This window comes from Oenanthe melanoleuca, chromosome 28 (genome assembly GCF_029582105.1).
Source record: "Oenanthe melanoleuca isolate GR-GAL-2019-014 chromosome 28, OMel1.0, whole genome shotgun sequence".
Lineage (NCBI taxonomy): Eukaryota > Metazoa > Chordata > Aves > Passeriformes > Muscicapidae > Oenanthe > Oenanthe melanoleuca.
In genome coordinates, this window is record NC_079361.1 from 59,753 (window position 1) to 72,675 (window position 12,923).

At 39.8% G+C, this 12,923-nt stretch overlaps 1 protein-coding gene across 2 annotated transcripts; it reads left to right on the forward strand.

The window, feature by feature from the left end:
* The first annotated feature begins 80 nt into the window (after positions 1-80).
* Positions 81-6,023, forward strand: MRPL52 (mitochondrial ribosomal protein L52). Of its 2 annotated transcripts, none has more exons than XM_056512701.1 (6): positions 81-865; positions 1,055-1,124; positions 3,070-3,137; positions 4,226-4,290; positions 5,380-5,498; positions 5,946-6,023. In XM_056512701.1, exons 1-6 carry the CDS (start codon positions 793-795, stop codon positions 5,947-5,949), a joined length of 399 nt encoding a protein of 132 aa, XP_056368676.1. In that variant the 5' UTR covers positions 81-792; the 3' UTR covers positions 5,950-6,023. The 2 variants fall into 2 exon arrangements, with proteins under 2 accessions (XP_056368676.1, XP_056368677.1); XM_056512702.1 differs by having other exon boundaries at positions 5,410-5,498.
* The last annotated feature ends 6,900 nt before the right edge of the window (positions 6,024-12,923 follow it).

A 12,923-nucleotide genomic window follows, 5' to 3' on the forward strand; every position in this document is an offset into this window, starting at 1 on the left:
ACGACCCTGGAAAAATACGTTGGGTTGAGGGGGGGAATGGGGGGACCGAAAAAATTTAAAAGATCCCAAAAAATAAACTCGGAGTGTTTTATTTTGGGGAAGAAATGGTGAAATTTGGAGGGGGGGGGGGGGGGGGGGGGGGGGGGGAGAGCTTTGGGGTGGTTTGGTCTCCCGAGGTTGCCGTAGTAAAATGGCGGCGCCGCGGTGCTTCCGTACAAGGTGGCCAGCCGTTGGGTTTTCCTTACAACATGGCGGCGCGCTATTGGTTAATCCGTACAAGATGGCGCCCGCGCGTACGCAATGATGGCGACCCGGAGTTTTTAGCCTACAAAATGGCGGCGCGCAGCAGTTGCCCCGTACGACGGGAAAATGACGCTTTAAAATCGTCCCAAAAGCGCCAAAATTTCAATCGTGAGAGTAAAATAATTCCGTACGACGTGGTGAGGCTTGAAAGGGACGCTGTTCCGTGATTCTCATGAGGGCAAAATAATTCTGTGTAACGTGGTGACGCTTGTTTGAACGCTCTTACATGATTCCCGTGAGCTTGGAACACAAAACTCGCCCTTAAAAGTCACGAATTCCGCAAAAAGCCGTGAAAAAGCCGTGGCGCGCTGCTGGTTTTGCCGTACAGACAGCGGCGAGCTTGAAAATTTCATTTTAAATCACTCGGCGTTAAAACGGCTGTTGCTTCATTCCGTACAACAAGGCGGCGCCCTCTACCGAGGGAACCTGGTTCTGTGTAAAATCGCGGCGCACTTGTAGGTAATTCCGTACAGCAAAGCGCCGAGCGGAATGATCCGTCGCGTACCTTTGACGTCACTTCCTTATTTGGCCAAAATGGCAGCGCGCAGGGTTTTGCGGCTCGGTGCGTCCTTAGGGGGCTCAGGGAGGGTGGGGGATGGTCTGATTGAACGGGGGAGGGGGATTTAATGGCGATATTATCGCACTGTACGGAGGTAGGAGAGGTTAAATCGCGATATTGCGGGGTTTTAAGGGAGGTGGGTGGGGTGGGAGTGAGGGGCCGGGAGTGCTGACGGCTGTTACCGCCCCCTAGCGGAGCGCCAGACGCGCTGTATCCGGCCTTTGCCCCGCCCCCCGCAGAGGATCAGCCAATGGCGTGAGGCGTGAGTCAAAAGGGGCGGGACTTTTGATTCTGTGGGGACTTCCGGGAAGGAACTGCCGGGTGGGGATTTGGCGGGAGATTTGAAAGGGGGATTCTTGGATTTTGGGCCTTTTTGGAGGGATTTTAGGGTTTTCCCCCGAAATTTGTGTGAAATGTTTTTCCACAATGCTGGCGAATTTGAGTTAAATTTGGGAATTTTCGGAAAATTTTTGGTGAATTTTGGGTGATTTTTGGTGAATTGTTTCACCCCAAATTTTTTTGTTTTACCCCAAATTTTGGGGATTTTTCCTAAACTGGGGCTTTTTACCAAAATTTTGCGGTTTTCCCAAATTTGGGGGGGTTTCCCCATTAAATATCAGGGCTTTGCTTTAAAATTTGGAAAATTTTCGCCCAAATTTTGGAATTTTTTTCCAAAAATTTTGACATTATATTCCCTAAAATTTTTCAATCTTTCCCCAAAATGTTGGGAGTTTTTTTCTTAAAATTTTAGGGATTTTTCTTTCAATGTTAGTAAATTTTCCCACAAGATTTTGGATTTTTTCCGCAAAATTTTGTATTGGTTTTTTTTTTTCTTAATTTTGGAAATTTTCCCAAATTTTGGAGGATTTGGGGTGAAATTTTGGGGTATTTTCCGAAGGATATTGGAGGATTTGGGTCATATTTGGGAAATTTAGGATAATTTTGGTGAATTTTGTTGTTTTCCCACCAAAATTTGGTGATTTTTTTCTAAATTTGGGGCTTTTTTCCAAAATTTTAGTTTTTTCCCAAATTTGGTGGATTTTTTCCTTAAATTTTAGAGGTTTTTCTTAAAATTATGGAAATTCTTCCCCCAAATTTTTTTTTTTTTCCTAAAAAATGTTGAGTGTTTTTCTTTAAATTTTGGAAATTTTCATCCAAATTTTGGGGGATTTTGGGTGAAATTTTTTGTTTCTTCCAAAGGATTTTGTGTGGATTTGTATCAAATTTGGGGATTTTTGGAAAATTTTGGAGCAATTTTTGGTGAATTTTGTCATTTTTGCTCCAAATTTTGGGGATTTTTCCTAAATTTGGGGCTTTTTCCAAATTTTTGGGGTTTTCCCAAATTTGGGGGGTTTTTTCCCTATAAATTTTAAGGGTTTGGTTTTTTTTTTTTTTTAAGTTTGGATTCATTCCCCTGTATTTTGGAATTGTTTTCCCCAAATTTTGGGGTTTTTTTTCCAAAATTTTGGTGTTTTTCCCTGGGATTTTTGGGGACAATTTGGGGATTTTGAGGAACAATTTTTGGGAGGAATTTCAGGGGATTTCGTTGGGTTGGGGTTTTTTTTCCAGGATTTTTGGGCTGAAGTTCCCAAATTTTGGGATTTCCTTAAAATATGGGGGTTTTTTACCCCTAAATTTTGGATTATTTTGCTAAAAAATTTTGGAGATTTTTTCCCCCAATTTTTGTAATCTTTTCCCCAAAAAAATTTCCATTTTCCCCATAATTTTGGGCTTTTTTTTCTCTTAAATTTTGGGTTTATTCCCATAAATTTTGGAAATTTTTTCCCTCTAAATTTTTAGATTTTTCCCCCAAAGTTTTGGATTTTTTTTCCCTAGATTTTGGAATTATTTTCCCCGAACTTTTCTATTTTGTGGGGTTTTTTCCTTAAATTTTAGGCTTATTCCCCTACATTTTGAGATTTTTTTTTTTTTTCCCAAATTTTGATTTTTTTTTTCTCTAAATTTGGGGGGTTTTCCCCCAAAATTTTGGAATTTTTTTCCCCAACATTTTAGAAATTTTTTTCCCAAATTTTTGGATTTTTTCTTGCAAATTTTGGAATTTTTTCCCCAAAATGTTGGGGGATTTTTGTCCTGAAATTTTGAGGTTTTTCTCCTTAATTTTGGGCTCTTGGGTGGATTTTTGGGAATTCCAGACGGAATTTTGGGTTGAAACTCCCAAATTTTGGGATTTTTGTTTTTTTTCCCAGCCAGGGTCTCTCCCCGAGCCCCTCTGGGCCCGGCCCCCTCAGGGACCTCCCAGATTGGAGTTTTGCAGGTAAAAACCACAAATTTTGGGAAATTTTGGGCAAAATTCGGGAAATTTCAGGAATTTGGTGGACTTTTCCAAAATTTTGGGAATTTTTTCCGACTGTCCTAGGTGAAAATTGGGAATTTTTAGAGGCAAAAATGGGAATTTTGAGAGAAAAAAATTAATTTGCGAGGGGGGGAAATGGGAATTTTGAGGGGAAAATGGGAATTTTGGGGATTTTGGGAATTTTTTGGGAATTTTGGGAGGGATCTAAGGGAAAATGGGGTTAGGAATGGGAATTTGGGGGAGAATTTCCGCGAATTTTCGGGGAAAATTTTGGGAATTCTGGAAGAAAGTTTGTGGAGCTTTTGGGAGGAAATTTGGGGAATTTTTGGGAGAAAAATTTGTGAATATGGGTGGAAATTTTGGGGTAGAATTTGGGAATTTTTGGGGGAAAATTTTGGAATTCAGGAGGTAAATTTGGGAATTTTGGGTGAAAAATTTGGAAATTTTAGGGGTTGGAAATTTGGGAACTTTGAAGAGTGTATTTGGAAATTTTTAGTGAAAAATTTTGGAAATTTTTTTGAGGAAATATGGGAATTTAGGGAGGAAAAATTTGGGAATTTTTGGGAAATTTGGGGGGGGGAATGTGGGAAATTTTGATGGGAAATTTGGGAATTTTCGTGGAGGGATTTTGGGAATTTTGGGTGGAAAATTTGGAAATTTTTTGGGAGGAATTTGGGAATTTTTGGGAGGAAAATTTGGGAATTTTTTGGGGAAAATTAGGGAATTTTGTGGGGAAAAATTGGGGATTTGGGGGAGGGAAATTTGGGAATTTTTGGGAGGAAAATTTTGGGAATTCTGGAGGAAAGTTTTGGACATTTTTGGGAGGAAATTTGAGAATTTGGGAAATTTTGGAATTTGGGTGGGAATTTGGGAATTTATGGAGGAAAAATCTGGGAAATTTAGGGGGAGAATTTGGGAATTTTAGAAGGAAAATTTGGGAATTTTTAAGAGAAATTTGGTAATTTTCGTGGAGGGAATTTGGGAATTTTGGGGGGAAGAATTTGGGAATTTTTTTGGAGAAAAATTTGTGAATTTTGGCCCCTCTCCAGATGGGCGCCCCTCCCCCCCTTGGCGGGGGCAGCTGCGGAGACACCGTGAGAACCAAGAGCTGGTGGTGAGTCCCCAAATTTCCCCCAAATTCCCCAAATTTCCCTCCCTCAAAAATCCCCAAAATTTCCCTCCAAAATTCCCAAATTTCCCCAAAAAAATTCTCCAAATTTTCTCCCAAAATTCCCTCCCCAAAAATTTCCAAATTTCTGCCCTCCAAATTCCCACATTTCCCCAAAAAAATTCCCAAATTTACTTCCCCCAAAAATTCCCAAATTGTCCCCCGAATTTTTCACTCCTATTCTAGTTCCCTCCATGAAAATTCCCAAATTTCTCTCCCCAAAACTTCCCGATTTCCCCCAAAAATTCCCAAATTTCTCTCCCCTAAATTCCCATTTTTCCCAAAAAAAAATCCCAAAATTTCCTCCCAAAATCCCAAAATTTCCCCACAAAAATTCCCAAATTTCCCCCCAAAATTCCCAATTATCCCCCAAAATTTCTCAAATTTCCCTCCCTGAAAAAGTCCCACATTTCCCCAAAAATTTCCCATTTTCCCCTAAAAATTCCCAAATTCTCCTTTAGAAATTCCCAAAATTTCCTCTCAAAAATTCCCAAACTTTCCTCCCCCAAAATTTTCCAAATTCCCAGTTTTCCTCAAATTTCCCAAATTCCCTCCACGAAAATTTCTAAATTTCCCTTAAAATTTCCCAAATTTTCCCCCCAAAAATCTCAAATTCTCCCCCCAAATTTTCCTAAAATTCCCCAATTTTTCCTCTATAGATTCCCAAATTTCTGCACAAAAATTTTTCAACTTTTCGCCCCCCCAAAAATTTTCAGTTTTTCCCTAAAAATCTCAAAAAATCCACTAAATTTTCCCACAAAATTCTCCCAAAAATTCTTTAATACTCCCAAAAATGGAGGAAAAAAACCCAAAAAAATCCCCCCAAAATATCGTCCCAGTTCATCCTAGGAACCCCAGACCCCAAACCAGTACAAACCAGCATAAACCAGTAAGGAAAAACCTGAAACCAGTACAAACCAGTATACACCAGTTGCCCAAAACTCCCTCCCAGTTCTCTCCCAGTCCATCCCAGTCCATCCAAGTTCATTCCAGTCAATCCCAGTTCCCTCCCAGTGACTCCAACCCCCAAACCAGTCCAAACCAGTAACTCCCAGTATAAACCAGTGCCGGGCCCTGGCGCTGAGCCGCTCGCTGGAGGCTGCGAAGCTTCGGGGGAACCGCGAGAGGATCCCAGTACAAACCAGTATGGAGAGGTGAGGGAACTGGGAGGGACTGGGATCAAACTGGAACTGGGATTAACTGGGAGGGAACTGGGGAGACTGGGAGGGGGTTTAGGGTTACTGGTTTATACTGGGAGGAACTGGGATGGGATTGGAGGTTACTGGTTTATACTGGGAGGGGGTTTTGGGGTTACTGGTTTATACTGGTGTGGAGCTTGAGGTTACTGGAATGAACTGGGAGGGACTGGGATGGAGTTTGGGGGTTACTGGTCTATACTGGGATGAACTGGGAGGGAACTGGGACGGAACTGGAAGGGAATTTGGGGTTACTGGGAATTACTGGGAAGGGACTGGGCCATACTGGGATGAACTGGCAGGGGTTTGGGCCTTACTGGGAGGAACTGGTTTGGGATTTGAAGGTTACTGGTTTATACTGGTTTGAGATTGTGGGCATCGTTTAACCCCTCCCCTCCCCCACAGCTGAACCGGCCCGGCCCCACCAGAGGCTCCGCCCCCTTTTCCTTACACGGAGAATTAATAAAATCGTGCTTAAACAACTGGGATGGACTGGTTTATACTGGGACGGGTGTTGGGGTTACTGATTTGTACTGGGAGGGGTTTAGGGGTTGCTGGTTTATAGTGGGAGGGTGTTGGGGGTTACTGGTTTGGACTGGGAGGGGTTTAGGGGTTACTGGTTTATACTGGGAGGATTTTTTTCCTTACTGGTTTATACTGATTTGGAAATCTCTGGCAGCTGCGAGCGGGCACCATCTTGGATTTGGGCACTTGAGAGCGGCGGCGCCCAGGAAAAGGTGGCGGTGACGCTGGCTCGGCGCCATCTTTGTTAAGGGCAATGATAACCGAAATTGCAAAATGATGGCTCTGCATGGCATGAGCGAAGGCGTGGGCGCCATTTTGGTTAAGGGCAGAGCCGGGAAAAAGGCATAAAATGGCGGCGGCGCGTGCGCAGAATGAACTAAAAAGGCTGCGAAGGTGCCGGCGCCATTATGGTTGAGGGCACGACTCGGAGGTGTGGAATTAAATAGGAATTAAAGCCTAAAAGTGAGGGGAAAAAAGGGGATTTCGGCTACATTTTAGAGGAATTAAAATAATTTAATTTATGAATCGGCAAAAAAGGGTTTAGGGAAAAAGAACCCTGCGGTTTTGTGAAGAAAAAAAAGGGTCTTAGGTGAAATTTCGCAAATTTGGAGAGGCTTGAGGAAAAGTCTGAGGAGATTTGAGGTTAAAATTAATCTTTAGTGGGGATTTGAGGCAGAAAAGTAACATTTGGGCGGATTTTGTGAGGGCATTTAGGGAAAAAACTAATTATTTTTAATTTGTGAGGAGATTTGTGTTAAAAATCATGTTTTTGGTGACTTTCTGAGAGGATTTGAGGCTCAACCCCGCAATTTTTGAAAACTTTGTGAGGGAAATTGAGGCAAAATTTGTGGGTTTGGAGCAGTTTGAAGTGTTTTCTGTCAGAAATCTTTAATTTTTGCCTCCTTTTGTGGCAAAATCTCAAGATTTCAACCCAGAAATCGAATTTTTTAACAACAAGGATTTGAGGAGCCCCTAAATCTGTTAAAATCTCTCCAAAATCTGGCTCTGATGGTGAAAAAATGAGGTAAAAGATCCATTTTTCAAATATATTTTAATGGTTTAATTTTGAACTTTCCAAAACTAGCAGTATTCACCCCAAAATCTGCACAGGGTTTACTGGGGAAAATTTTAATTTTTTTAAGCTAAAAATCGCTACAAACTAAGCCAAAATTAGCCCAAAATAACCCCAAAATTACACAAAGAAATGGGGGTTTTTAATGTAAAAATCGCCCCAAAATTAATTCAAAATTAACCCAAATTAAACCAAATTAACTCAAAATTAACCCAAATTAATTCAAATTAACAAATCCAAATTTAACCCTCAAACGAATCCAAATTAACCTAGAATTAACCAAAATTAACTGACATTAATTAAATTAATTACATTAACACAAATCACTTCAAAATAACACGAATTAAGGCGAAATTAACACAAAAATAACCTCAAAATTAACCAAGACTAACTTTAATTAACCCAGTTCATTCCTTCCCAGTTTGATCCCAATCCTCCCAGTATAAAATAGTAACCCCAAATCCCATTTTAATCCCTTTTTATACCCTTTATCTGCCATTGTAACCCTTTTAAAATTAACTTTAACCCATTTCACTCCATTTTTAACCTAATTCCCCCTCCCAGTCCAGACCACGCCCACTTCATTAAATATGCTAATTTAAGAAAAGGAAGCAATGAATAAATTACTTTAATGCCGCTCTGACGATGGCCACTCAAGTAAAAATGCAAATTTATGTAAATGAGAAAAAGCTTTAAAGTGTTTTTGCGTCTCTGACCACGCCCAAAGCTTTTAATATGCAAATATATGTAAATAAGATGCAGAACAAAAAACTATATGCTACCCTGACCACGCCCATACCTGTAAAACGCAAATTCATGTAAATGAGATGCAGGATAAAGACCTTGATTCAACCATGGCCACGCCTACTGCTGCAAATACGCAAATTCATGCCAATGGGGCCAAAAATAAAGGATCATGCATTGTGCTGACCACGCCCACGGGGGGTCAAATGTGCAAATTTTATGCAAAATAAAGGACACTGTAAATATTTAACCATGCTTACATCATTGAATATGCAAATTTATGCAAATTATGACATTAATCAAAGAATGAGCGGAGCTCTGTCCACTCCCATTGTGGTAAATGTGTTAATTTATGCAAATTATGGGATGACCATGACCACGCCCATATTTCCATGTATGCAAATTTATGCAAATGATGCGAATAAATGTGTGGCTGTGGCCATGCACACTACAGTAAATATGCAAATTTATGCAAGTGAGGTAACAATAAAAAGCTTTGTGCGGTTCTGACCACACCCACAACGCCAGATATACAATTTTATGCAAATGAGGCAAATATATGAGGGCTTTTGGGTAAAAAAAAAGCAAACTGGAATTTTTTTGGGGAAAAGTGAGATTTTGGTGGAATTTTTTTGGTGTTTTTCTGTTTTTTTCAAGGGGATTTGTGTTGGTGGGAGGGGTAAAAAATGAGGTGAAAAATCGCGATTTTGGACCAAAAAAATAAGTTGAATTTTGGGTAAAAAAGGGTGGCATTTCAAGTAAGAAATTGTGGAATTTTTCGACTGAAAATGAGGAATTTTGGGTAAAACATTGTGGGATCTTGAGTAAAAGAAGTGGGATTTGGTCAGAATTTTTGGGGGGTGTTTTTCTGGGGGGGATTTTGGTGAATTTGATGGTTAAAAAAGTGGAATTTTGGGTAAAAAAATGAGATTTTTATGCTAAAAAATTTAATTTATGCAAATTGGAGACGGAATAAAGAATTGGAGGATGCTGCTCTGGTCACACCCACTCCAGTAATTATGCAAATTTATGCAACTTAGGTGTGCTAAAATCCAAATTAACTCAAATCCACTCCAAAATGACTCGAATTGACCCAGAATTGACCCAAAAACAACCCAAAATTGTCTCAAATCCACCCAAAATTACCCAAATTTACCAAAATTGACCCAAAACGAGTGAAATTCACCCAAATTATCCAAATTTACCAAAACAGAAACAAATTCACCCCAAATTGAGCCAAAATTGACTCGAATTTACCAAAATTTATCCAAAATTGACCGAAATACACCCAAAAATATACTAACACCAAAATTTACTGAATTCACCCAAAATGATCCAAATTGACTGAAAATTGACCTAAAATCACCCAAAAATTACCCAAAATTTACTCAAATTTACCAAAACTGAACTCAATTCCCCCAAAATTGGCCCAAAATTGATTCAAATTGATCCAAATCCAGCCAAAATTGACCCAAATTTACGAAAATCGACACAAAACAAGTCAAATTCACCCTATATTACCCAAATTTACCAAAACAGAATCAATTTCACCCAAAAATTCACCCAAAATTGATTCAAATCCACCCAAAATTGACTCGAATTGACTCATATTTTCCAAAATTGACCCAAAACTATTCAAGTCCACCCCAAATTATCAAAATTTACCAAAACAGAGCCAAGTTCCCCCCAAATTGACTCGACTCAAATTTACCAAAATTTATCCCAAATTGCCCAAAATCCCCCCAAAATTTACTAAAATCCAAATTTACTCAAATCCACCATCCCAAAATATGCCCAGATTGCCCCAATTTACCATAAATTTTCCCCAAAATCCCCTCAAATCCTCCAAATTCCCACCAAATCCATCCCAGGTGTGCCCAAAATCCCCCAAATTTCCCCAAATTCCCCTAAATTTTCCCCAAATCTACCAAATTTCCCCAATTTTCCCCAAATCTTCCAAATTTCCTCAAATTTTCCCTAAAATCCATCCCAGATGACCCCAAAATCCACCAACCTTCCCCAAATTCCCCCAAATCTCCCCCAAAATCCATCCCAAATTCCCCCAAACCCCCAAATTCCACCCCAGTGTGCCTAGGTGAGCTCAAAATACCCTAAATTCCCCAAAATTGCCCCAAATTTTCCCCAAAATTTTCCCCAAATTTCCCCAAATCCCCACAAATTTCCCCCACATTTACCCAATTTTCCCTAAATTTCCCCCAAATCACCCTCAATTTCCCCAAATTTTCCCAAAACCTCCCCAAATTTCCTCCAAAATCCCTCAAATTCACCCAAATTTCTCCAAATTTCTCAAAATTTCCCCAAATTTCATTTCCTCGATTTCTCACAGATTTACTCAAATTTCCCCAGATTTCCCCCAAAATCCATCTCAGGTGACCCCAAAATCCCCCAAATTTCTCCCAAAATCCATCCCAGCTGAGCCCAGGTTACTCAAAACTCCCAAAATTCTTCCACTTTTCCCACCAAATTTCCCCAAAGTCCCCCAAATTCCCCCAAAGGCCCCAAATTCCACTCCAGGTGTGCCTAGGTGAGCTCAAAATCTCCTAAAATCCTCCAAAATTTCCCTAAATTTCCCCCACATTTACCCAAATTTCCCTACATTTCCCCCAAATCACCCCAAATTTCCCCAAAATCTCCCCAAATTTCCCCCCAAAACCCTCAAATTTGCCCAAATTTCCCCCAAATTCCCCCAAATTTCCTCCAAAATCTATCCCAGGTGATCCCAAATTTCCCCAAATTCCCCAAATTTCCCCAAAATCCCCCAAATTTCCCTAAATTTCCCCCAAATCACCCCAAATTTCCCCAAAATCTCCCCATATTTCCCCCAAAAACCCTCAAATTTGCCCAAATTTTCCCCAAAATTTCCTCCAAAATCTATCGCAGGTAACCCCAAATTCCCCCAAATTTCCCTAAATTCCCCCAAAATTCCACTCCAGCTGGGCCTAGGTGAGCTTAAAATCCCCTAAAATCCCAAAAATTCCCACAATTTTCCCTACATTTCTCCAAATTTCCCCCCAAATCCATCCCAGGTAACCCCAAAATTCCCCAAAATCCCCCAAATTTCCCCCAATTGTCCCCAAATCTCCAAAAATTCCCTCAAATTCCCCCATATTTCCTCCAAAATCTATCCCAGGTGACCCCAAGTTCCCCTAGTTCCCCCAAATTTCTATAATTCCCCCCAAACCCCCCCAAATTCCCCCAGATTTCCCCAAATTCCCCCAGATCTCCCCGATTTCCCCCAAAATCCATCCCAGCTCAGCCGAGGTGATCCCAAACCCCCAAAATTCTTCCACTTTTCCCCCCATATTTCCCCCAAATCTCCTCCAAAATCCATCCCAAATTCCCCCAAACCCCCAAATTCCACCCCAGGTGTGCCTAGGTGAGCTCAAAATCCCCTAAAATTCCCCAAAATTCCCCCAAATTTCCCCCAACATCCATCCCAGGTAACCCCAAAATTCCCTAAAATTCCCCCAGAATTCCCCCCAAAATCCCCCAAATTTCCCGCCAATTTTCCCCAAATCTCCCCAAATTTCCCTAAATTTCACCCAATTCATCAAATTTCCCCAAGTCCTCCCTGCCGCCGTCCCGTGCTGGGATTAGGGGTGGGGGAGGGGCCGCCACACCTGCGCCGTGGGGGGGGGGCCGCGGGGAAGGCGATGACGTCACCACCGCTCAAAGCTGCTCGTCTCGGCGTCCGAGAACCGGAAATGTGCGATAAATTTTGGGATTTAGAGGGCAAAAAAATGAAAAAAATGGAGGGGTTTTGAGGGGAAAAAAAAAAAAAAAAAAAAAAAAAAAAAAAAAAAAAGATTTTTGGTGAAAAAAATGGGGTTTTAATGTCAAAACCCTAGCAATTTTAGGGAAAAAAAGACCGATTTTTGGTGTAAAAAACAGAATTTTTGGAAGAAATGGGGATTTGGGGAAAAAAAACTGGAATTTTTGAAGAAGAAATTCAGGGATTTTTACACAAAAATCAGGAACTTTCAGAAAAATATACGGAATTTTTGGATGAAAAACTTGGAATTTTTGGAGAAAAAACTATGAATTTTTGCATAAAAAACCCAAGGATTTTGGGGAAAAAGTTGGGAATTTGAGAAAAGAAATGGGAATTTTTAGGGAAAAATTGTGGAATTTTCCGTTTAAAAAAGTTAGGTTTTGGGAAAAAAATGTGGAATTTTTGGGTAAAAAATTATGAATTTTAGAACAAAAAATTCAAAACTGGAAAAGTGATAGTTTGGGACACATAAAGTGAAATTTTGGGGTGAAAAATGCAAATTTTAGGAAAAAAACCCGAAGTTTTTTGGTGAAAAAATGGGGAATTTAGGAGCAAAAATGTGGATTTTTTTCGAAAAAAGTCCTGGAGTTTTTTAGATAAAGAATCGGGGATTTTTAGGAAAAGATTTGAGGAATTTTTCAGGGTGACATTCAGAATTTTTGGAGAAAAAAATAAGAATTTCAAGAAAAAAAATGGGAATTTTTGGATGAAAAACGGCAATTTTATGTCTAAACACGTGAATTTTAGGGGGAAAAATTTGGAATTTTTAGGGGAAAAAATGGCAGTTTTTCGGAAAAAAGGGGAACGTTGGGAGAAAAAAACTTTGGGATTTTTAGAGAAAAATGTGGAATTTTTGGGAGAAAAAATGGGGATTTTCAGAGATAAAAAATCTTAGGGAAAAAATGGGGCAATTTGGATGAAGAATTTGGGATTTTTGGGGAAAACCTCAGAATTTTTAGCAAAAAATTGTGCATTTTTAGATAAAATTTGGGAATTTTTGGAGAAAAAAATAGAATTTTTGAAGAAAAAAAAAATTGAATTTTTGGAGAAAAAAATGCGGAATTTTTGGGGAATAAACTTAGAATTTTTGAAGAAAAAAACCGGAATTTTTGTCTAAAAAATGGGAATTTTGGGGGAAAACCTGGAGATTTTTGGAGAAAAAAACCTGGATTTTTTGGGGAAAAATTACAGATTTTTGGACTAAAAAATGGAAATTTTTGGGGAACAAATTGATAATTTTTGTGTAAAA

Bases quoted from the DNA above. Each gene is read 5' to 3' on its own strand.
- MRPL52 (XM_056512701.1), top strand. From the start codon at position 793: ATGATCCGTCGCGTACCTTTGACGTCACTTCCTTATTTGGCCAAAATG. The intron at 866-1,054 runs GTGCGTCCTTAG...ACCGCCCCCTAG, and splicing joins GCGCAGGGTTTTGCGGCTCG to CGGAGCGCCAGACGCGCTGT. The intron at 4,291-5,379 runs GTGAGTCCCCAA...CCCCCAAACCAG, and splicing joins GTGAGAACCAAGAGCTGGTG to TCCAAACCAGTAACTCCCAG.